The sequence below is a fragment of the Temnothorax nylanderi genome, unplaced genomic scaffold (genome assembly GCF_030848795.1).
Source record: "Temnothorax nylanderi isolate EJ_2023f unplaced genomic scaffold, tnyl_v1.0 TNYL_tig0233_pilon, whole genome shotgun sequence".
Taxonomy (NCBI): domain Eukaryota; kingdom Metazoa; phylum Arthropoda; class Insecta; order Hymenoptera; family Formicidae; genus Temnothorax; species Temnothorax nylanderi.
This window is the reverse complement of record NW_027249295.1, coordinates 165,759-188,433: the sequence shown is the minus strand read 5'-3', so window position 1 is coordinate 188,433 and position 22,675 is coordinate 165,759. Positions and strand designations below refer to the sequence as shown.

Genomic DNA, 22,675 nt, shown 5'->3' with positions numbered 1-22,675 from the left:
GACGACGACGACAACGACAACGACAACAACAACAACCAACAACCAACAACCAACAACCAACAACCAACAACAACAACAACGATAACGAGAATAAAGGTGCCGCGAAGGCACGCGCGAAACAGCTGATTGGCGGAGATACACGTCGTCCGAGTCCGAGTCACGGCCGTTTCTAGTCGCAGGGAGCGGACTGACGGTCATGGCGGGTTTCGTGCTCCGAGTGAAAACCAAATCAGGTCAAAAGGTTGTTTATGGTCTCACGGCCCACGCTAAAGTATCGCAGCTGAAGGCGAAGCTCGCCGAACTCACTGGTGTACCAACCGCTGCCCTCCAGGTACTCGTCGGCTTTCCGCCGAAACCTATCGACCTAGACGCGGCCGACGCCACGATTGAACGCGCCGGTATCATCTCCGGAGACACCCTTATCGTTGAAGAGAAACAGGTTTGTCTCGTCAACTCCTGAGACCACAGGAAATGACATAAAAAGAGTATATAGCATTGGTTTGTTGAGTATCTATGTCTGAGCAAGCAAATATACAGAATATTATGTAATTCGTGGTCACATTAAGGAGAGTGGTTGCTCAAATCAAAATGATAAGAATTAGTTTAAATTTATGGAGGATATTCGTTTATGGGAATTTGTTGTCCATGCCAAAGTTGAAGATAATTGTCTGCATAGTTGTCGAGTAATTAATTATATTGAAGTTATACTCTTGTACACTGGTGACATAGCAAATATGTTACCTGTAATGTAACTCTCGAAAGTATATTAAAAATGATAAGAATTTAATGAAAATAGATGCAAATAACTCTTTACATATTTAGGAAGGACTTTTACGAAGACTGAAATAATTTGTCTGCATAGTTATCAAGAAATTGTAAAAATAAAACAGCATGTTGCCACATTTCAATGTAGATAATAATGTATTTGAGTTTCAATTGTACAAACAACGATTTAAAACCTTAACTTGTTTATTTCACGTGATGAAAAATTTGATCGCAACACACCTATAGGCTTTTTCTCCTTCCCGCCTGCCTCATAATGTGTGACACCAACCACCTTCCTTAATCGGTCATTCATAAAAATTCTGAAAAGACAAGAAATAGAGACATTGATCAAAGTTGAAATCTGTACATAAAAATTGTACACACTAGAGTTATCCATTTCATTTATTCCTATCTCTATTTAAGCTTGAATACATAACAAATAATTTTTGTCACATTAAAATTATGATTTTATTTATTTATTTTGCTTGAAACCCATTCAATGTCTAAAAAAGTCAAGAAAAGAATCTCTTATATGAACATCACATGCAGATCGTGTTCAATAGACATGAGCAGAGACTGGACAATCTCGGACGGTCGCATATCGTTGACCAGGACAACTTTGCTAATGCTCCAGGTGTCCTTATGAGGAAGGTTGTACCTGCAGATAATTCCTGTCTCTTTACCAGCGTGGGTTACGTCCTGAATGGTGAGCAAGCACTAGGAGATAAAAACGTTAGAATATGATGCAATCCATCAAAGGTAGAATATATCCAAATAATTTTCTTAAGTTTAAAGATGCAAAGAAGAGCATATAATTTATATAATTTTAAAAACAAATATTACTTCTAAGAATATGATTTAAGTATACAAGTACCTAAAAGTATCAAGGCTAAATAAAAATTGCATATATTTTAAAATCGAAAGAGGAAAAACAGATGTAAACTCAAAAACTGTAAATTATGATAATTATTTAATTTGTGTTTCTTCAGGAAAAGTGGACACTAGCTGCGCCAGTTTTATGAGAGAAATTATAGCAAACGCGGTAGCGGCAGACCCGAATGAATACTCCGAGGCATTACTGGGTAGACCCAATGTTGAATATTGTGAGTGGATCCTCAAATCTGACGCTTGGGGTGGCGCCATAGAGTTGTCGATTCTGTCTAAGTTTTATGGTTTGGAGATAGCGGTAATCGATAGCATTAACGCGATCATCAATAGGTTTGGCGAGGACCAACATTACGCTCAACGGGTCTTCCTCATATTTGATGGAATCCATTATGACCCTCTCTACTTGGAGCCGCTTGATGTAAATTTCTTATGTCAATACTTAAAAATTTTATTTTTTCTCGATTTTATCGTATATTTTTAACCCTTCGAGGCCACATGGGGTGGCGGCTACCCCAATAAAAATTCAGGGCCCAATATTTTTAAGATAGGCTTTATAATCAGTGTCCCTTCACCCAGAATCCTTAGTTGGGTTTCTCTCTCAAAGATCCATGCAGTAGAAAGGCTTTAAGCCATGTCAGTTATGTTTGGTAAACATTTGAAAATTATTATAGGGGTGGTGACCACCCCGGTGTGGCCTTGGTGTATATTCCTTATCGCGACTAAAAATTACAATATTTTTGTTCATCGACCACATTTTGGGTTCTGCACCATACATGTTTTTGAACAACACCCTTAAGGGTCGACAGGAGTAGCGGTGGAGACCTCTGTCGGGTTGGGTTAGCTGCGAGTCCGTATTTTATTTATTATAAATTTTTAAGAGCCAAAATGGAAAATCCGGCTCTGTACCGGGTTGCGGCTGATCTTACTGATTAAAACGAGCATAATTTTAATGAGATTCGTTAATTAATTTGGCTAAAATTTGGGGAAAACGAATCCGTAATTCCGGCCGGCCGACATGTCGAATTACGGATTCGTTTTTCCCAAATTTTAGCCAAATTAATTAACGAATCTCATTAAAATTATGCTCGTTTTAATCAGTAAGATCAGCCGCAACCCGGTACAGAGCCGGATTTTCCATTTTGGCTCTTAAAAATTTATAATAAATAAAATACGGACTCGCAGCTAACCCAACCCGACAGAGGTCTCCACCGGTACTCCTGTCGACCCTTAAGGGGATCCTATAGTCGTCTGTAATCCCGACACTTGTTTTAACCTCAACTTGCGAAAACATTCGCTTTATATAAAAATTCTACAATGTATTGTTACAAAAAGACTGTGGCGTGCCCAGCGGATTACATCCAAAAATACTTTTAGTGCACGTTTGCACGTTTGCAATAATGCTTTGTCACAGATAACTTTTTTGTTTAGAGTCTAAACCTAATTCTGACAACGGTATCGTATTTTTGGATGTAATCCGCTGGGCACGCCACAGTCTTTTTGTAACAATACATTGTAGAATTTTTATATAAAGCGAATGTTTTCGCAAGTGAGGTTAAAACAAGTGAATTCTATATCTGTCCTTGTATAGACAATGATAATAGACAAGGATAGACATGGTTATAGGTTATATTGCATTCATTACAATTAATCTTTTTTTGTAGGCTTTTATTCTTAGTTCCAATTGCACGATATTGTTCTTACATGTTGTCCCTAGGTCATGCCGGTCTAATTTTGTGGATATTTATTGTGAAATTTTTGTACAAAACAAATATTGTCGTCACGTATACCAAAAAATATTAATTTTTTTTCGTTTTCGATATAAATTCGACCACCATGACCTAGATTTTGATGCGTACTTTAACTTTAGAGAAGGATTTTAAAATCCATAAAGCCAATAAAAAGATATGCGTTAAGAAAAAAACCGGTATTACAGACGGCTTTAGGATCACCTTAAGGGAATCCTGGAGTGACGGCCGAACTCCGACGGGAAAGCGCCCTCATCTAAGCGGAATTAAAAATATCGATAATTTTGATCATTCTGTCCTTATCCAACGAGATCCTACGAAATATCTGTTCTTGTCAGATTGCAACGCCATGTATACCGCGTGTGTGTACATACATGAAATCTGCGATCAGTGAAAATCTTTCTTATTAGGCTTTTAATCTTAGTTTCAATGATTCAACGTTGTTCTTTGATCTAGTTCGATTAGTGGGGTACTTTCGATTTGTACATGTAAGCTATATAATTCGTATATTAAACGAAAGTTTTCATGAAGTGACAGCTCTAGGTACAAAAGGTTAGGTACACTAAGTAGTATCAAATATAATTTTTTCAATTCTTTTAAGTTTTAAGTCTTCAATTTACCACTCCACCCATCATTTCTGTATGTACTTTAAACGTGTTAAAGGGATTTTAAATCTGTAAAGCCAATTCGAAGAAAATCATACACCTATAAATATCGGTCATTGCCATCGCTCCAAGATCTCCTTAAGATGTTTTATGAATTTTTACGTGCATTAATTTAAATTATGAGACTTTAAATCCGTCTGGGGTAGTGACCACCCCAGTGTAGCCGGGACGTATTAAAAAAAGAGGTGTGGCCTCGAAGGGTTAAATTATATCAAAACTAAGAAGACTCAATTTTTTCTTTTTTTTTTACATTTATCTTTCAACACAGAGAATTCTATCAGTCTTTTGTAAACTTTATAATTTCGACTTTAATGCATTTTCTTTATCAGGGTGGCAGTATCCAAACGATATTTCCCACCGAGGATGAGAGAGTGCTTCTAGAAGCCGCTCAACTTGCGAAAGAGGCAAGATTGAGTCGCCAGTTCACGGATGTGCAAAAATTTACCCTGATGTGTATTGACTGTAAAGTCATGCTAAGCGGACAAGCGGCAGCACAGCAGCACGCCAAGGACACCGGTCACAAGAATTTCGGTGAAGTAGCAGCGTAGCCATGTATCAACAGCCCATATGATCTAACTCTCTGGTGACTATCCTTGACTTTAAACAGTATAGAATGACTTTTGACAGTCATTTTCTTCGATTGGAACGTTCGGGGATCTCTCGGTTTATCTATTTATTCTCATCGTACGCTATTATAATTTTAATCAATTTTAATTCAAGCGCTTATTATTACAAATTCTTTGTACAACGGTATCCAAACGACGGGAAATTCTGTGCTCGAAGGTACGGAAGTGTGTGTGATATTTTTACAAATTATATTCACAAATTATGTATTATATATTCTAGGTAATCATTATATTTAATTGACCTTTTTATTGATAGTCTGAATTACGTTTTTATGCGATATATTGTTATATTTGTATTAGGGCAAAAAATTGTACTTTCTAGGAATATTGTTTAGGACTGAAAAATTGCCGTTTTACAGCTAAAAGTATGAGAGAGCTAATATCTTTTTCTACTTGAGCGAGGCGCTTGCAAATAATAATATCATTAATGCGAATTTGTTTGATGTTAAGGATTGTTAATGCACATAATACACAAGTTACTGATTTTGATTAAACATCATTATCTGCGATCTCAGATCGCTCGTCTCAAAAGACATGCATCCGACGATTTCCTTGAATCTTTACATTTTATTGAAAAAGTAAAAATCTGTAATTTTATCAGTCTGCAATTTCACGTCTGAAGTCACGCGAGATTCGTCATCCGAGTGCCACGATGATATTCATAGTATAATCTTACACATAAGTTTTCTCGAGATTGTACTTGAGATAATTTAAAATATGAGGCCGGCGATCTTAATCATGAAGTTCAGCATGAACACCGTCCAAGGATGATTTTGCACTTATGGGGGGTATTCATAATCAGGTCTTATATTTAAGACCGTCTTAAGTAAAATCTAAAATATTAGAACCGACTATGGCCGGTATTCATAGTCGGTTTTTATCAAGACCGTCTTAAGTAATGTCTTAATATGCTAATACGGCTCTGTGATTGGTTCATGACGTCTTAAGATTGTACTTAAGGGTTGACAGGAGTAACAGTACCGACCTCTGTCGGGTTGCTTAGCTGCGATCCGTATTTTATTTATTATAAATTTTTTAAAAGCCAAAATGGAAAATCCGGCTCTGTAGCGGGTTGCGGCTGATCTTACTGATTAAAACGAGCATAAGTTTAATGAGATTCGTTAATTAATTTGGCTAAAATTTGGGAAAAACCGTTTCAAAGCAGCTTTCCAGGTCTGAAAGCTTTCCATTTTGGCTTTTAAAAAATTTATAATAAATAAAATACGGATCGCAGCTAAGCAACCCGACAGAGGTCGGTAGTGTTACTCCTGTCGACCCTTAAGGGGCAATTTCACCAACCACGGTTAGCTTAACCGACGGTGAAAGTTAGCAGGATTGACCAATAGAAATGAATCCACCCTGCTTTCTATTGGTCAATCCTGCTAACTTTAACCGTCGGTTAAGCTAACCGTGGTTGGTGAATTGGCCCTAAGACGGTCTTAAATATAAGAACCGACTATGAATACCGGCCTATGAATACCAGCCATAAAGATATATATATAGGAATATTCCTATATTTAAGCCCCTTGCACAATGCCAGGCAACAGGCAATAGGAACAGGGTATAGAAATCAGAAATCATGTGTAAATGCGGAATAAACAGTGACACAGGCAATAGACACAGAGTTTCCGTCACGTTGGAAATTCTGTGCCTATTGCCTGTTGCCAACCAATCATAGCATTCGAATTTTTTAGGTTATAATTAACGATTTTTTGGTTATTTCCTGTTCCTATTGCCTGTTGCCTGGCATTGTGCAAGGGGCTTTATACCTTATATTTTGTTCTTTTTCATTGTGCATTAAGGGGATCCTGCAGTGACAGGCGAACTTCCTCGATGTCGATAATGTCAACCTTTCTAATTTTGTTTTCCCTATATCTGTCTTTGTCTAACGAAACGACATCTGTCCTTGTTCGATTGCTCGCCATCTCTCGCAAGATCCGGCAACTACTGTTGCTGCTCTTCTTGTCATCCTGCATCCGTATTTGCATTACTAAAATAAAATTTCGATGGATCTTTTTTTGTACGCATTGAATCTTCAGTTCTTATATTTAAGACCGTCTTAAGTACAATCTTAAGATGTCATTAACCAATCACAGAGCCGTATTAGCATCTTAAGATATTACTTAAGACGGTCTTGAAATAAGATCTGATTATGAATACCGGCCAAAATGCATAACTTAGCATAAGCGTAGCATAAGGGTGCCGTCCCATGCAGGACGGAATTTCGGAAAACGGAATCTCGGAATCATTCTGATTGGTTAGCCCCATGGGGCTTGTACTGTGCCCCATGGGGCTAACCAATCAGAATGATTCCGAGATTCCGTTTTCCGAAATTCCGTCCTGCATGGGACGGCACCCTAATGCTGGGTCTACAATGCGAGTTGCAAAGTCGTGAGTCGCAAGAATTGACCAATCACAGTCGATTATTCTCCTCAAATTCGACTGTGATTGGTCAATTCTTGCGACTCACGACTTTGCGACTCGCATTGTAGACCCAGCATAAGAGCGCTAAACCAATGAGCATCCAGCATAAAGTCGCCATATTGATTTACATAAGATGCTCATTGGTCCAGCGCTCTTATGCTATGCTTATGCAGCCTATGCAATTTTGTGTGCGATGGCCTTAATTGTTGCATCTTTCTTGGTACATAAAGGCTACGGTCAACGTGACGCTACAAATGCTTCGAAGCATTTGATCGACCAATCAGAAAAAAGAATTTTACAAATTAACCAATCAAAAAATGCTTCGAAGCATTTGTAGCGTCACATTGATCGTAGCCAAAGTTATATTATTTTAGAACTTCACAAAAGAAGTATGTTATGCAATATGTAAAGCAATTATTTTTTATTTTTTTATTATTTGTCTGTGCCTTGAGAATGTACAAATTTTAATGATTGATAATTTTGATATCTCGCAAACTGTATAAAGTAAATTAAAGAAAAATGAATAATTTAAAAAATGGCGCGCTCGATTTCTGTTGCGCAGGCATGTAATAAAATGGGATGTTTTGATTGGTTAACGACAGACGACGCGACGCGCGACGCGTATAGTGGGAACGCAGCATTACTCCCGCCGTTTACCCGCGCTTGCTTGAATTTCTTACACGTTGACATTCAGAGCACTGGGCAGAAATCACAGACAAACGGACTCAAATATATATATGCTATAGGCCTATAGCATATATATTGGCATTTGGATTCAAATGCCAATGGGCGCGTTCAGCAGACCAAGCCGCTCAGTAGCAGTCGAGATTGGCTCTTACTTTTAGAACCAACCAATCAACACATAGTGTTGATAAGACGAACTCAACAGTTGTGTCTGCTGAACGCGGCCATTGGCATTGGTCGGCTACTGCGCATCCTGATGTTGCTATACCTTGTATTTTTATATCATGGGGACACTAGTCGAACTTCAACTGTAGCGCCTCCAAGCGGAGGCGAGGGGCATAATGAGAGTTTCTCTTTGATTCGAAGGTTAGCCGAGTTTCTCAAACGGAACAGATTCACGGATTGACAATCAGTTCGTTAGCAACCGTGGTGGTCATTGGTTGGTTGGTGGATTAATTGTCCGTCATGCCTGTCACCGTGCGAATACATTAGCTTCGTGTTACATACATACACATACACATACACACACACGCGCGTGCGCGCGCGCTCGCTCGCACACGCCCGTCGCTGAAGCGAGCGAGCCGAGATTTTCCTCGACGTTTTACGTCGCACGCGAGTGCCGCCCACCAGGGTATGTCGTCGTGGAACTGTGCAATACGGTAAAATGGTGCTGCCGCTGGCCGATCGAAATCATTCACAGACAACCAGGTGAAGATGGAAGATGACGCTGATCTCAGGGAACAATTGTTTCACAATACCGTGCGCGAAAACATAGTGAGTAAACACCGCGAATGCTGTCCAAGCGTGCAAAACGCCCATCCTCGCCGAACTGTGCGATCGAGTTTGCCGCGCGTTGTCGTGCGCATAAAAAATCGAACTCGAAGACCCACTCGGGAGATCGCACACATGACACGGGACTCGAACGTGATGCTTCGCGTGGCAATTTCATGGAGATTTACGCTTTTGACAATTCTTTAGAAAAACTACACAGCTCGGATGACCTTGAACTTGACATATGTTATAGAGGGTTCACTGCTGAGTAACTTTGCGTTAACAACCATGTGGCGGTTTCTTAGGGCCGGTTTCACAATCTCCGATTAAGGTAGTCGTCTCGTCAGGGCATGTATTCGATAAAGTTTTCGATTTCGGATTTTATATCAAATTATATGATCAGCTTTGCAGTCGATTTTTTCTGTGGCTCCTTACCGACTATTTACTCTAGAAAATCGATCTCGAAAATCACAAATTTTGCATTACTTCATACAGACGGCCAGAAAAAGAAGGCTCTATCACGGTTTCAATCACATATTTTCGCATTTTTCGATTAGATGAAGTGAGAAAAAACATTGCTTTTTGTACATTAGATTTCAAAGAATCCGATGCAACCATAAAATATATAGTTTACCGGAGATTTCGCTACTAATTTTTTAGTTTATTTGAGTGAAAATGCGGTAATCGAGCAGACATTTTTTGGTCGAGGTTAGGTTGGGAAGACTTGGCAACGCCGCTGGCTAATCACTGTAGTTGCAGGTTATGGGGCTCGTCTTTCTTAGCCGAATTGGATAGTGATTGACACCCCTGTCATACGTTTTGAAACCCTTTCTCAGTAATTGACGTAAAATGCGACGTTGCCAAGTATTTTTCTCACTTGTAACCTTTCTCGACGACTCGCATGATCAGCTGATCAAAACGGAGTCAAATGAGAAAAATCACAGAATTTGGAAAAAGTAACATACTTTGTCACGTATGAAATTTTACACCATAATTCATAAAATTATTTTTCCCTTAGCAAAAATTGCCTGAAATATATTTCTGAACGTGAAAACCTACAAACAGTCACATGACTAGCACGTAGCGAGACGACTACCTTAAGGGGATCCTGCAGTGATGGGCGAACTTCCTCGATGTCGATAATGTCAACCTTTCTAATTTTGTTTTCCCTACATCTGTCTTTGTCTAACGAAATGACATCTGTCCTTTTTTCGATTGCTCGCCATCTCTTGCAAGATTCGGCAACTACTGTTGCTGCTCTTCTTGTCATTCTGCATCCGTATTTGCAGTACTAAAATAAAATTCACATTTTTCTTTTATTGTACGCATTGAATCTTACTTCTACTTGCACGATATTATTCCTACATGTTTTCCTAAGGATAGGAGACAAACATTATGTATGTATAAACTGCAGAATTTTTGTTTTAACCAAATATTGTCGTTAGGTGACAGCTGTATGTGCCCAAATAAGTAACATTTTTAATTTTTTGGTGTTTTTTATATAAAATCGCGTTTGCTAGCCTAGATTTTTGTGCGTACTTTAATTCTGTAAAAGATTTTTGCAATTCTATAAAGCCAATTAAAAGATTCATCGAAAAACGATAATGTCGGTAAATCATACGGCTGCAGGATCCCCTTAACTGTAACCTTCGATTAAACTCACTCTTCGTCTCTTTCTAAGGGGGACAGTTAGAAAGAGATGAAGAGTGAGTTTAATCGAAGGGTACAGTTAATCGACGTTGGTGAAACTGGCCCTTAATAGATTGAGGTTTGAGATGTTCGCGAAAAACAAATCCCCCCCCCCCCCGAGATATCGAGACAAAACCTGGGCACGTATTATGGAACTTTTCGGAATAAATTCCGATCGGAATTATTCCGTTTTCCCTAGAAAAGACAATAGAAATTTAAGAAATAACTGAACAATTCCGATCGGAATCCATTCCGAAAAGTTTCATAATACGTGCCCTGGGGGATATTTAGATTTCGACGAGCTCTATAATTTTTGTTCTATGGTCCACCCTTCTATCTTTTATAGTTTCCGAATTATTCATGAAAAGCTCAAATTCTTTTTTTTTTTCAAGATTTTATTATTTCGTATAAGAGACCTTTATGCGATATATGGTTTCAGTATATATCCGTTCCTGAATACTTCTCACTATTATGATGTTTACATATAAGTTGATATCAATATGTTTATGATAATCAACAGAAAGCGAGGTCCACCCTTTCAATTGTTGTGTGGATGGAGAAGTGTATGCATGTATATAGTGGATTCCGCCTCCCTGTGGGAAACTCCGCCTTAAAAAAACTAACCTAACCTAACCCAATTTAATTGTGTAGGTGGATCACACATGTGTAATCCACCCGCACAACAATTGGGTTGAATTAGGTTAGTTTTTTTGGAGATGGAGTCTCTCGCAGAGGGGCGGAACCCACTGCATCCACGTAAACACTTCATACATGAAGTCCTGTAAAAAATATAAGAAAACTCTTATAAGAAAATAACATTCTAATCTAAGACATTCAGTGTTTTCTTCGATTTTAGTTTTATATCTTTAGATTTAAATATCTCAAGGTCAAGGTCACCTGTGTAAGTTTTTGTAAAGAATTACAACGCTTTTCTCTGGGCGCTTCACCGCGGATGTCATCGTAACCGACCTCTTTAGAATTTCTACAGATTCTACGATCAACTCGTTGGCCGTAAAACCAAATTTCTCGCATCGTAGCATCGTTGACACGCATAACTGAACCTTACAGTATCTAATCAAATTGTCCGATATGGGATCCAATTTCCCGGGCTGTAATTGCGCGAAAACGAACCTGAAATTCATGTGGGAGCTAAACGAACGAGCTCGTCCTCCGCTCGTTGAATTAGGGCTGTGTTTGGTCGTGTTGTTTGATTAATTACAGAAAATGTGCCTTATCATGCGCGACGGGTGATAACGCCCGTCGCGCCCGCGAGCGTTGGAAGCTCCGACGATTCCACCACTGTTTGTCGACGTGGACCGACAAACGAGGTCTACTTATTTGTTTATCTTAACGGGACAAACATCCGTTCGTCCTCGATTGATATCGCGCTGGTGCGAGACTTAAACTGTACAAATTTCGCGTGATTTAAACAAGCGCGGGGGAAAAGAAGGCTTCTTCTTAAATTAATTTTATTTTTACAACCGACAAGATTTTGCAAGATTCTGCCAAGGTACTGCAATTATGATATCCCTCCTCTCACGTGAAACGTTTGTCTTTGTTTTTCTCCACAGAGAATTTCATAAATGAGACGCTCGCCGATTCATTGTTTTACGCGAGGCGTCATCGTCATTTCGCTCATTAATTTTTTTTTTATTTTTTTTAGTTTTGACCGCGCTAATGTTGAGAGTGAATATCCGACAGATCCGTTACTTGTGAATTTAATCGCGGAGAAATCTGACGAGGGACTTCTTCGCAGATTGGAGGATAATTCAAATCACTAGGTCTGGCACGCCTCGTATCGAGTTAATCTTCTGGCTTTCCACCGAGAGCATTTCGTCTCCTTTGTTCTCCTCCTCCTCCTCCTCCTCCTTTTCGTCACTCGTTACTCGTCACTCGTAAACTCGAAAACTAGCGGGAATGTGCGAACGGAGAAATTTTAATTGGTTGACGTCTCGCGCAAGGTACATTCACCCTGCGTCGAATGCGTCTCACAAATCGCTGTCGCGCTCGACACGCGTGTGTGGAGGAAACGGGCCTTGTCGCCCGGCGAATGGACGACGTACTCGTTTTGCGAAGATTCCTCGCGACGAGGAATTAAGAAACCGGTTGCTTCGCCGGGAATTCTAAACGAGGTGTCGAAGAAACCGATCTGCTGCCGCGAGATTGGAGGTCTATATAAAGAAGAAAAAGAAATGTCAAAGAAACGCAAGGCTGCTTTAGAAAGAAGTATAAGAAGTCAAGTATAAGAAAGAAGTTTGAAGCGAAGAAAAAAATATAAAATATAAAGAACTATTGACCTGTGTGAAGTTAGCACCCCATTTTTGAAATTTTGAAATTCTAAAAGTTGTTCCGGGTTCTAGATTTGTTCTAAATTGTTCCAGAAAATCAAAATTTTAAAATTACAATGTTCGCGGAAAATTAAAAAAAAAACGATTTTTTGACCTGGCACCCCATTTTTCGAAAATCGAACTTTTCAAGGTTGTTCCAGGTTGTTCTAGTTGTTCTAAACATTGTTCCAGAATATTAGTTTGATTGGTCAAAAACTTTAAGAAATATTGAAAAAAGAAAAATTTAGGAAATAACAGTTTTTGGCCATTTATTCGTAAACAAAATGACTTACAAAACTGTCGATTTAGAACATATTTCTAACCGCATAGAACAACTCAGAACAAAATTTTTAAGACCAGAACAAGACCCTAAAGGGTACTTTACTCTTCATCGGCAATATTATTTTCCGATTTTCTTGGTTAAAAATCTTGTTCCAGGCTTCTCGTTTTAAAACTATTGTATCCTCCACTAGAACAACTCAGAACAAAATTTTTTAGACCAGAACAAGATCCGAAAGGGTACTTTACTCTTCATCGGAAAAATTTATTTTTTGATTTTCTTGGTTAAAAATCTTGTTCCAGGCTTCCCGCTTTAAAACTATTATATCCTCCACTAGAACAACTCAGAACAAAATTTTTAAGACCAGAACAAGACCCTAAAGGGTACTGGAACAAGATTTTTAACCAAGAAAATCGAAAAATAAATTTTTCTGATGAAGAGTAAAAGTACCCTTTAGGGTCTTGTTCTGGTCTTAAACATTTTTTTCTGAGTTGTTCTAGTGGAGGATATAATAGTTTTAAAGCGGGAAGCCTGGAACAAGATTTTTAACCAAGAAAATCGAAAAATAAATTTTTTCGATGAAGAGTAAAGTACCCTTTCGGATCTTGTTCTGGTCTTAAAAATTTTGTTCTGAGTTGTTCTAGTGGAGGATACAATAGTTTTAAAACGAGAAGCCTGGAACAAGATTTTTAACCAAGAAAATCGGAAAATAAATTTTTCCGATGAAGAGTAAAGTACCCTTTAGGATCTTGTTCTGGTCTTAAAAATTTTGTTCTGAGTTGTTTTAGTGGAGAATACAATAGTTTTAAAACGAGAAGCCTGGAACAAGATTTTAAACAAAGAAAATCAAAAAATAATATTTCCGATGAAGAGTAAAGTACCCTTTAGGGTCTTGTTCTAGTCTTAAAAATTTTGTTCTGAGTTGTTCTACGCGGTTAGATATATGTTCTAAATCGACAGTTTTGTAAGTCATTTTGTTTACGAATAAATGGCCAAAAACTGTTATTTCCTAAATTTTTCTTTTTTCAATATTTCTTAAAGTTTTTGACCAATCAAACTAATATTCTGGAACAATGTTTAGACCAACTAGAACGACCTGGAACAACCTTGAAAAGTTTGATTTTCGAAAAATGGGGTGCCAGGTCAAAAAAATCGTTTTTTTTAATTTTCCGCGAACATTGTGATTTTAAAAATTTGATTTTCTGGAACAATTTAGAACAAATCTAGAACAACCCGGAACAACTTTTAGAATTTCAAAATTTTAAAAATGGGGTGCTAACTTCACACAGGTGAACTATTGATATACAGGGTATTCCCCAAGTACAAAAACAATTGCAGAGGATATTCCATGGCTTATTTTAGGAAGAAAAGGTTCTATAAACATATGCCCTAAACTTCTTTGTTTTCATAATACAGGGTGTCAAAAAAGTTGTGGAAAAAATTGAAAATTTTGAAAATCTGAAAAAGTTTAAAGATATTTTATTCAAATTTGGTATATGCGTACATGTATTAAGAACCATTTTCCAGTACCGATAGATATTAACTAGTATTGATACACATAATTGTATTTAGTTTTTAAAAACACTATAAACAGTTTTTTTTGGGAGTTTTAGTTCAAAAATTTAAAAATTGTTAAACTTGGAAAAAAACAGTAGCGTAACATTTTCTCATTAAAAAAAACTTAATATGATTGCCTGTATATGATACCCATATGTACGTTCTTGGTGAATCTGAAAATGTTTTATCGGTGAAAAATGACTCTTAATACCACATATACGAATACTAAATTTGAATCAAGTATTTGAATCAAGTATCTTTAAACGTTTTTTGAAATTTTCATATTTTTGTTCACAACTTCGACATCCTGCATTTTGAAAATGAAGCAGTTTAGGGCATATGTTTATAGGACCTTTTCTTTTTAAACTAAGCTGCGGAATATCCCCTTCAATTCTTTGTACTTACTTAGAAAACACGCTGTATAAGAAAAGAGTTTATTATAAGGGAGAAATATAAATAAGAAGTATATATATATTATAAAAAATTCGCCTCTTTCAAAATCTTCTTTCCTTTCTACTGAAGAGAGAAAATGCAACATTAAAAAAAATTGAAAAAACCTTAGAAAATAATTAGGAGAACATTATGAAAAGATAGATTTAATCGCAACGATTGTCTCAGCTATCTACGATTAGAATTAATTATAAAATTTACTTATAATATTGTAAGAGAGAAAGAGATGAAAACTTACCTCTATCAAGTTAGCCCTCTCACCACCGCAAAAAAAATCCGCACCTATTAAATTTAGTGCTATTTTTAGCCATCGAAGTCGTAGATAACGGTCGACGCGGTGATAAATAATTTGTTTATTTGCAGTTAGGGGCGAGCAACAAAATCATAAGTTGCATATTCTGATAGGGCACGGTCCATAGAATATTTTAATACCAAAAAGAGCCGAGCAACAAATTCCTTTACTTACAAGGGAACGGTCGGAAGTGTCCCTACCCGATTTGGATGCGCTTTGGATATGTTGTTGAGCATCAAAAAATATTAGACTCGTATTTTTTTTTGCTGCTTATCTCGACGTTTATTGGTTGAAAAAACCCGATTTGGCACCTACCCGATTTGGATGCGCTTTGAATATGTTGTTGAGCATCAAAAAACATTAGACACGTGTTTTTTTTGCGGCGTATCTCGACGTTTAGGGGTTGAAACAACCCCTCGAAAATAACGGATTTTATAGTTTTTTGCGAATATCTTCGAAAATATAAGGCGTAACGACAAAAAATTTGTACGAAATGTTTATGGCTTTTTGTGCTCTTTACAATGGCGTAATCAGATTTTTCAAATTTGTCACATTTTTTAATTTAACTCCACCCCCACCTATTATTTTTGCCAAATATAACAATTTTTCCAACGCAAATTTAATAGCGTCAAATGCCAAATACATCCATGTGTATTTTTATTATGATACCATTATTAGATTTTTGGCAAGACGAGATGATATGTGGTATAGGCGTCGCGCTGTAGGTAGGTGTTGCGTTATTTCTGTTCAGTTGCGCTGTACGCTTAAAAATTTCCATTTCAACTCCGGGATGACCGAAAGCGCTGATGCAAGGACCAGCGCAAGGCACTGACAGCGAGAGGTTAACGCTATTTCGAGAGTCCTAGACTAGCAACGGAATGTCGACTCCGACATTATAAATACCGCCGAATTGTAAGATTGGGCGGGCAGTCGCAAATCATAATCTGAACGAACACGTGCGTCACATTAACCGCTACAATAATATACTATCCCGGTTACGGCACAACAAAATCAACAACCAAATTCACGCATTTGAATATCATTTGCTTGTGTCATAATTCCGAAAAGCAAGCATTTCAGATCATAAGTCTGAAGTGTAAAGAACTGTGTTGTACGCTGTCGTGTTGTGAACATGTAAGTGCATTTTTATTGTTAACTTTTATTGGTTTCTTACGCTTGTTACTTTTTTCTTTGATATTGAATATAACTTTTTATTCAGCTCTTACTCAATCTTTGCCAGTCTTGCCAGTGACTATATAATCTTTTTTGTTCATAAAATGTCACGTTGTAAGCACCTACTATAGTATATTGTGCACCGAGAGAAAGCAGCGTTTTTCAGACGAGTGTGAAGTTGATTTGCCGCTCGTGTGATTTGCCGCTCTCGCCTTTGGCTCGGGTGGCAAACTTCACACTCGTCTGAAAAACGCTGCTTTCTCTCGGTGCACAATATACTATAGTAGGTGCTTACAACGTGACATTTTATGAACAAAAAAGATTATATAGTCACTGGCAAGACTGGCAAAGATTGAGTAAGAGCTGAATAAAAAGTTATATTCAATATCAAAGAAAAAAGTAACAAGCGTAAGAAACCAATAAAAGTTAACAATAAAAATGCACTTACATGTTCACAACACGACAGCGTACAACACAGTTCTTTACACTTCAGACTTATGATCTGAAATGCTTGCTTTTCGGAATTATGACACAAGCAAATGATATTCAAATGCGTGAATTTGGTTGTTAATTTTGTTGTGCCGTAACCGGGATAGTATATTATTGTAGCGGTTAATGTGACGCACGTGTTCGTTCAGATTATGATTTGCGACTGCCCGCCCAATCTTACAATTCGGCGGTATTTATAATGTCGGAGTCGACATTCCGTTGCTAGTCTAGGACTCTCGAAATAGCGTTAACCTCTCGCTGTCAGTGCCTTGCGCTGGCCCTTGCATTAGCGCTTTCGGTCATCCCGGAGTTGAAATGGAAATTTTTAAGCGTACGGCGCAACTGAACAGAAATAACGCAACACCTACCTACAGCGCGACGCCTATACCACATATCATCTCGTCTTGCCAAAAATCTAATAATGGTATCATAATAAAAATACACATGGATGTATTTGGCATTTGACGCTATTAAATTTGCGTTGGAAAAATTGTTATATTTGGCAAAAATAATAGGTGGGGGTGGAGTTAAATTAAAAAATGTGACAAATTTGAAAAATCTGATTACGCCATTGTAAAGAGCACAAAAAGCCATAAACATTTCGTACAAATTTTTTGTCGTTACGCCTTATATTTTCGAAGATATTCGCAAAAAACTATAAAATCCGGTATTTTCGAGGGGTTGTTTCAACCCCTAAACGTCGAGATACGCCGCAAAAAAAACACGTGTCTAATGTTTTTTGATGCTCAACAACATATTCAAAGCGCATCCAAATCGGGTAGGTGCCAAATCGGGTTTTTTCAACCAATAAACGTCGAGATAAGCAGCAAAAAAAATACGAGTCTAATATTTTTTGATGCTCAACAACATATCCAAAGCGCATCCAAATCGGGTAGGGACACTTCCGACCGTTCCCTTGTTAGTTTTTAGCCATCGAAGTCGTAGATAACGGTCAAAGATGCAGTATTTATTAATGGCATTGTTTACAGAACCTTATATTTCGAAAATTTGTTTACGCTATCTTAAAGCAACAAAAAAGCAAACAAATTTTGGTGTATTGTTTTTTTTGGATTTGAGCACTCTATATGTGTTTTTTAGTATGTGGTGGGGCTAGAACCTGTGTCAAGCTGGCCTCCCCATTGCGAAAAAAATATATATAGAGTGCTCAAATCGAAAAAAACGTTTATACCAGAATTTGTTGCTTTAAGATAGCGTAAAACATTTTGGAAATATAACGTTGTTTAAGACGTAGTCAGTATAGTGCTGTCTGTTAAGTATTCGGATATACGTATTTTCTAAAAAACGTTATATTTCAAAAATGTTTTCACGCTATCTTGGAGCAACAAAAAAGCAACAAATTCTAGTGTATTGATTTTTTGGATTTGAGCACTCTATATAGGTTTTTTATTATGGGGGGGGGGGGGGCTAGCTTGACGACAAGCTGGCCCCCCCATTTCGATCGTCATTTCCTGCTAAACGGCTTGAGCAACAAAATCCGGACTAGAGCAACAAATTAGCACATAAATAGCACTAAATGTTTTAATAGGTGCGGATTATTTTGCGATGGTGGGGGGGCTAACTTGATAGAGGTTGAAAACTTCTACTTGTGATTAGATAAACGTATGTTTATTAAATAGCTTTTTGGCAACATAATCATCGATTCATATTTCTCTGGAAAGTATCGTGAAAGCACGTTCCACTTCCTGTTTGTATGGCAACTCACCAAGGTGATCCAGTTGCTGCGTTTCCGTGATTAGTTAGTCAGTCCGGAAGTAGTTGTTGCATCTAAAAACGAGAAAGAAGATAAAGATTATAAAATAAAGATGATAAGGTCATGATATGACAGATTGCGACAGATTTGTTCACGAATAAGATAAAGCGTCTATGGCCGGTATTCATAGTTGGGTTTTATTTTAAGATCGTCTTAAGTAATGTCTTAAGATGCTAATATGGCTCTGTGATTGGTTAATGGCATCTTAAGATCGTACTTAAGACGGACTTAAATATAAGATTCGACTATGAATACCGGCCTATGAGTTGGAATTTCAAAGAGCGATTTGACATTGTTGTAATTAAAGTGAAAAGAAAGTGGGATATTAGTATATCAATTCGCACGCGAATTTTCCAGGGATCGAGAATTGAGCTATATCTTTTTCTACATCTTTGTTTATTCGAAATTTTATTAGTTTATCGCGAAACTTAGTTTAATTCGACATAGTTTAGACACGGACATTAGTGCAGTAGCGTGAATGCGGCATGCATTGTTTTTGTGGAAGATCGGTTTTGTCTCACTTTCATCCGTCCTATTCTCGGCGAGAGGCCGTTGCCAGCAACGATGCCGAAAATGTCGCGCACGTGGCTATTTATTCGTAATTATATGCGCTCTGTTATTGCATTCCCCGGGCAAATTAATATTGTTGATTATATAGATAATAACTATAACGACATACGATGAGGAACCGACATACGCGAGAAAGTAAACGCGCGAAGTAAAATGGTTGAATAAATAAACGAAGACTAAGTGAGACGGTATATCGATTGGGAAGGATTAATAAATGAAACTGAAAAACGCACGAACAATACGAGGTTGGTCATCGTCGAGCAATTCGATCCGTTACTTATACCTGAGTTGTTTGTTATCGCACAGTGGCGCCTAAGCATGGAAAACCTTGGAGCTCTTTTGTTATGTTAATCTGGAATGTATGACTTTTATTAATAAAAGATTACTAGGAATTAAAAAATATTACTAAGTATATAGATTAACAAAAAGAACTGTTTATCGCCATACAATCCGACATAAAAACACATGAGCTTGATGTAGCAATGTTAGAAAGTTAACGTCTGTTTATTTCAGGAATTAATATCGATAATATTTGTAGTCTATTCCCGATTAATTCCGGGAATAATCTTAGAAAAACGCCTGTATTTACTGTGGTTGATATTTACAAAATACCGAGTCAGACAAAAAGAAACCGACAAAAAGGCAGTTCAAAGTAGGCAGTTCAAAGTTTAAAGTTTTAGTCGCAGTATACAGCTTCATTTATCGACGTGTACTTTCCGCATTTTCTGAAGCGTCGTCTACAATACACGGAGTAAGCGTGGAGTAAGGAGTAAGAGTAGGCATAAGAGAGCTATTTTCGGTTTAAGAGAGCTGGCGTAAGGGCGTAAGCGAAATAAATTAATTTTATTTCTTACTCCTACTCCTACTCCTACTCTTACTCTTACACTTACGCTCGGCCAATCAAGACCCAACAGGCTATAACGCTTTAATCCTGCCTACTCTTACTCCTTACTCCAGGCTTACTCCACGTATTGTAGACCGGCCTTGATATTGGAGGTATTCCGCTAATCACCGTGAATGGTGCTCAGCGTGATTTACGTAATATGTAACGGTGTTTCAACGATTGCTAAGCATTCGATTATCATGAATCAGAGTTCTGATGATATTTGAAAAAATTCTGTTACACATTTTCAACTTATTTCTTCCTGTAGAATCGTTATCTCTTCGTGATTCTAATTATCACTATTTAAGGCACACCCTGTACAGCAACGGTACAGCAGCTTACGAATCGAACTCGCAACTGAAAGGGATATCCCGTGATATTTAAAAAGATCTAATGTAACTGTATGTTTAGTATAACCATTATTAATTTAATTAATGTATATAATTTAATTTATTTATAATTAATTATTATTTATATGTATATAATATAATTATTACATATAATATGTAATTATTTTTTTATATTATAGGGGAGACCGGGGCGAAGTTGTCACAATTTTTTTGGTGCCGATTTTTAACAACAAAACAAATAATTTTAGTAAAATGTGGTATACCGTTTTAAAAAATGAACCCTTGGCTGCAAAATTTATACGGACATTTTTAGTCTACGTTGCTTTGTTCAACTGGTATAGGGTGAAAACGACAAAGGTGCAAAAATTAAAATGTCAAAATTGCCGGGGCGGAGTTGTCACTCTATTCTCGGACTGAATTTTAAATGAAAATTTTGATTATGAAAAATGATAGGATACATTTTATTAATTATTTTTTAATAGAAAAATGGAAACATTAATTAAAAACACGATGGCGGAAAATAATTACAAGAAAAGCGCACACACTTATGTGCCCTCGCACGTTTCTCGTCAGCTCTATTCTGTCATCTCTGAGCATACGCAGCACATATTATCCAAGTCCTCGCCGACCACTGCTGCTGCTGCTGCTATTTTCGCCGGAAGCCTCCATGATATGGCTTGGTGACGACTTCGCCCCGGACACAAGTTTCAAGTTTGGTTGCTCATAAAATATTAGAAATCAATGAAAATAAACAAACTTCACTGGATTCGTGTTCAGCATGCATTACTCTTTAGAATCACTTACTTTGAGATTCGGAGACACAATAATATTTAAGATATTACAAATTTTCGACGCGCAAAAAATTCTGCCCCTGTGACGACTTTGCCCCGGTCTCCCCTACATACCTATATAATGTATAAAATATTACAATAATTACATTAATAATTATATTTTAATTATATATATGGAGGGGTAAAAGCCATAGTGGTGCAAGTCAAATTTTTTAAAATATTGACATGTGTGCATAGATGCAGTTTATATATTGTATAGATTGCATCTATGCACACGAGTCAATATTTTAAAAAAGATTACACCACTATGGCTTTTACCCCTCCATATATATATATAAGTCCTATATATATATATAGGACTTATATATATATATATATATATATATATATAGGGGAGACCGGGGCGAAGTCGGGCTCGGGGCGGAGTCGTTTTTGCAATTATCTCGAAATCTGTATGTTGTGTAAACTCGCCATTAATAGTGTAAAGGCGGCTTATGGTGCCCACGTGACCAACGGAGTTTAGTGAGGTTACGTGCCATGTTGTGATTGTTATCGAAGCAAACGTGTTTTCGCAGGTCGAAAGTGAAATTTCTTCCGCGTCGAAAGTTTGTAATACCTTTAGTATTATTGTCTCTCCAAATCTCAAAGTAAATGATTCTAAAGAGTAATGCATGCTGAACACGAATACAGTGTAGTTTTCTTATTTTCATTGATTTCTATTATTTTCAAGGTTGGGTAGTGTCTAGTTAAAAAGATAAAAGTTAAGTTAAAAAGTTAAAAAGTTAAATATTTTTAACTTAACTTAGTTACATTTTAGACTTTTAACTTTTAACTTAATTTAGTTACATTTTATCGGTAACTATTAACTTTTAATTTAACTTTCTTGAAGTAAACCATGCCATAAATAAAGGCGTCGCGAGATGCCTGCCTACAACTCTACATTTATAGTATAGGACCTTGATTCTCGAACTCAACTGTGAATTTGTTTACATACGAAACGGCCCAATACTGCACCAGTACTGGTTGTTGCAGTTCGGGTACTGGCGTAGTACTGGCAACACTACTGGCGCGGTACTGGCGCCAGTACCGGATGATAACTTGGGCCCAATACTGGCAGACAGTACTGGCCTAGCCGTTGTCTACTGGTACTGCCCCAGTACAGGATTTATGATCGGTTTAGTACTGCGCCAATACTGGTTGCCAGGTGCCAGATTTCTGATACAATGCTACGTGCCAGTATCGAGCCAGTATCGAGCCGACACTGATTTCCGATATTCACCCGACATAAAAAAAATTATTTATTTTGAAATTGTATTACTATTTTTTAACTAAATTTATTTCTTAAGATGCAGTCTATGATTATAAATATTTTCTCGTATTTGAAAAACACACTTACCTTGGTGGAATTCGAACTCGGGACCTCGGGACCTCTGGATCGTGAGCCAACTGCCTTACATGGTAGACTACTTCTTAATTTGATGTAAG

General features: G+C 37.4%; 2 protein-coding genes and 1 long non-coding RNA gene across 5 annotated transcripts in view; 2 read left to right on the top strand and 1 right to left on the bottom strand.

The window, feature by feature from the left end:
• The first annotated feature begins 108 nt into the window (after positions 1–108).
• Positions 109–5,183, top strand: Yod1 (Yod1 deubiquitinase). 2 transcript variants are annotated; one of them, XM_071717977.1, is made up of 5 exons: positions 109–241; positions 332–439; positions 1,315–1,471; positions 1,755–2,071; positions 4,393–5,183. In XM_071717977.1, the coding sequence occupies exons 1-5, from the start codon at positions 197–199 to the stop codon at positions 4,609–4,611; spliced, it is 846 nt and encodes a 281-aa protein (XP_071574078.1). In that variant the 5' UTR covers positions 109–196; the 3' UTR covers positions 4,612–5,183. The 2 variants fall into 2 exon arrangements, with proteins under 2 accessions (XP_071574078.1, XP_071574077.1); XM_071717976.1 differs by having other exon boundaries at positions 197–439.
• On the bottom strand, positions 903–8,150 carry LOC139779579 (uncharacterized). 2 transcript variants are annotated; one of them, XR_011719932.1, is made up of 3 exons: positions 8,066–8,150; positions 6,459–6,679; positions 903–1,085 (listed from the first exon to the last, which is right to left on the bottom strand). It is a non-coding gene; the product is annotated as an uncharacterized lncRNA (long non-coding RNA). The 2 variants fall into 2 exon arrangements; XR_011719931.1 differs by lacking the exon at positions 8,066–8,150 and having other exon boundaries at positions 6,459–6,848.
• A 58-nt stretch (positions 8,151–8,208) lies between these two features.
• Positions 8,209–22,675, top strand: part of Lili (LMBR1-like protein) — a 28,990-nt gene continuing 14,523 nt past the window's right edge. Inside the window, exon 1 of the mRNA XM_071717975.1 lies at positions 8,209–8,571. Coding sequence (XP_071574076.1) covers positions 8,512–8,571 — 60 coding nt within the window. The 5' untranslated portion in view covers positions 8,209–8,511. The remainder of the gene's footprint in view (positions 8,572–22,675) is intronic.

What these genes read in the sequence shown, in the direction of transcription:
- Yod1 (XM_071717976.1), top strand. Translation starts at nt 197, where the DNA reads ATGGCGGGTTTCGTGCTCCGAGTGAAAACCAAATCAGGTCAAAAGGTT. An exon ending in CGTGGGTTACGTCCTGAATG is followed by an intron (nt 1,472 to 1,754) that starts GTGAGCAAGCAC and finishes GTGTTTCTTCAG; the next exon opens with GAAAAGTGGACACTAGCTGC. An exon ending in TCTACTTGGAGCCGCTTGAT is followed by an intron (nt 2,072 to 4,392) that starts GTAAATTTCTTA and finishes TTTCTTTATCAG; the next exon opens with GGTGGCAGTATCCAAACGAT.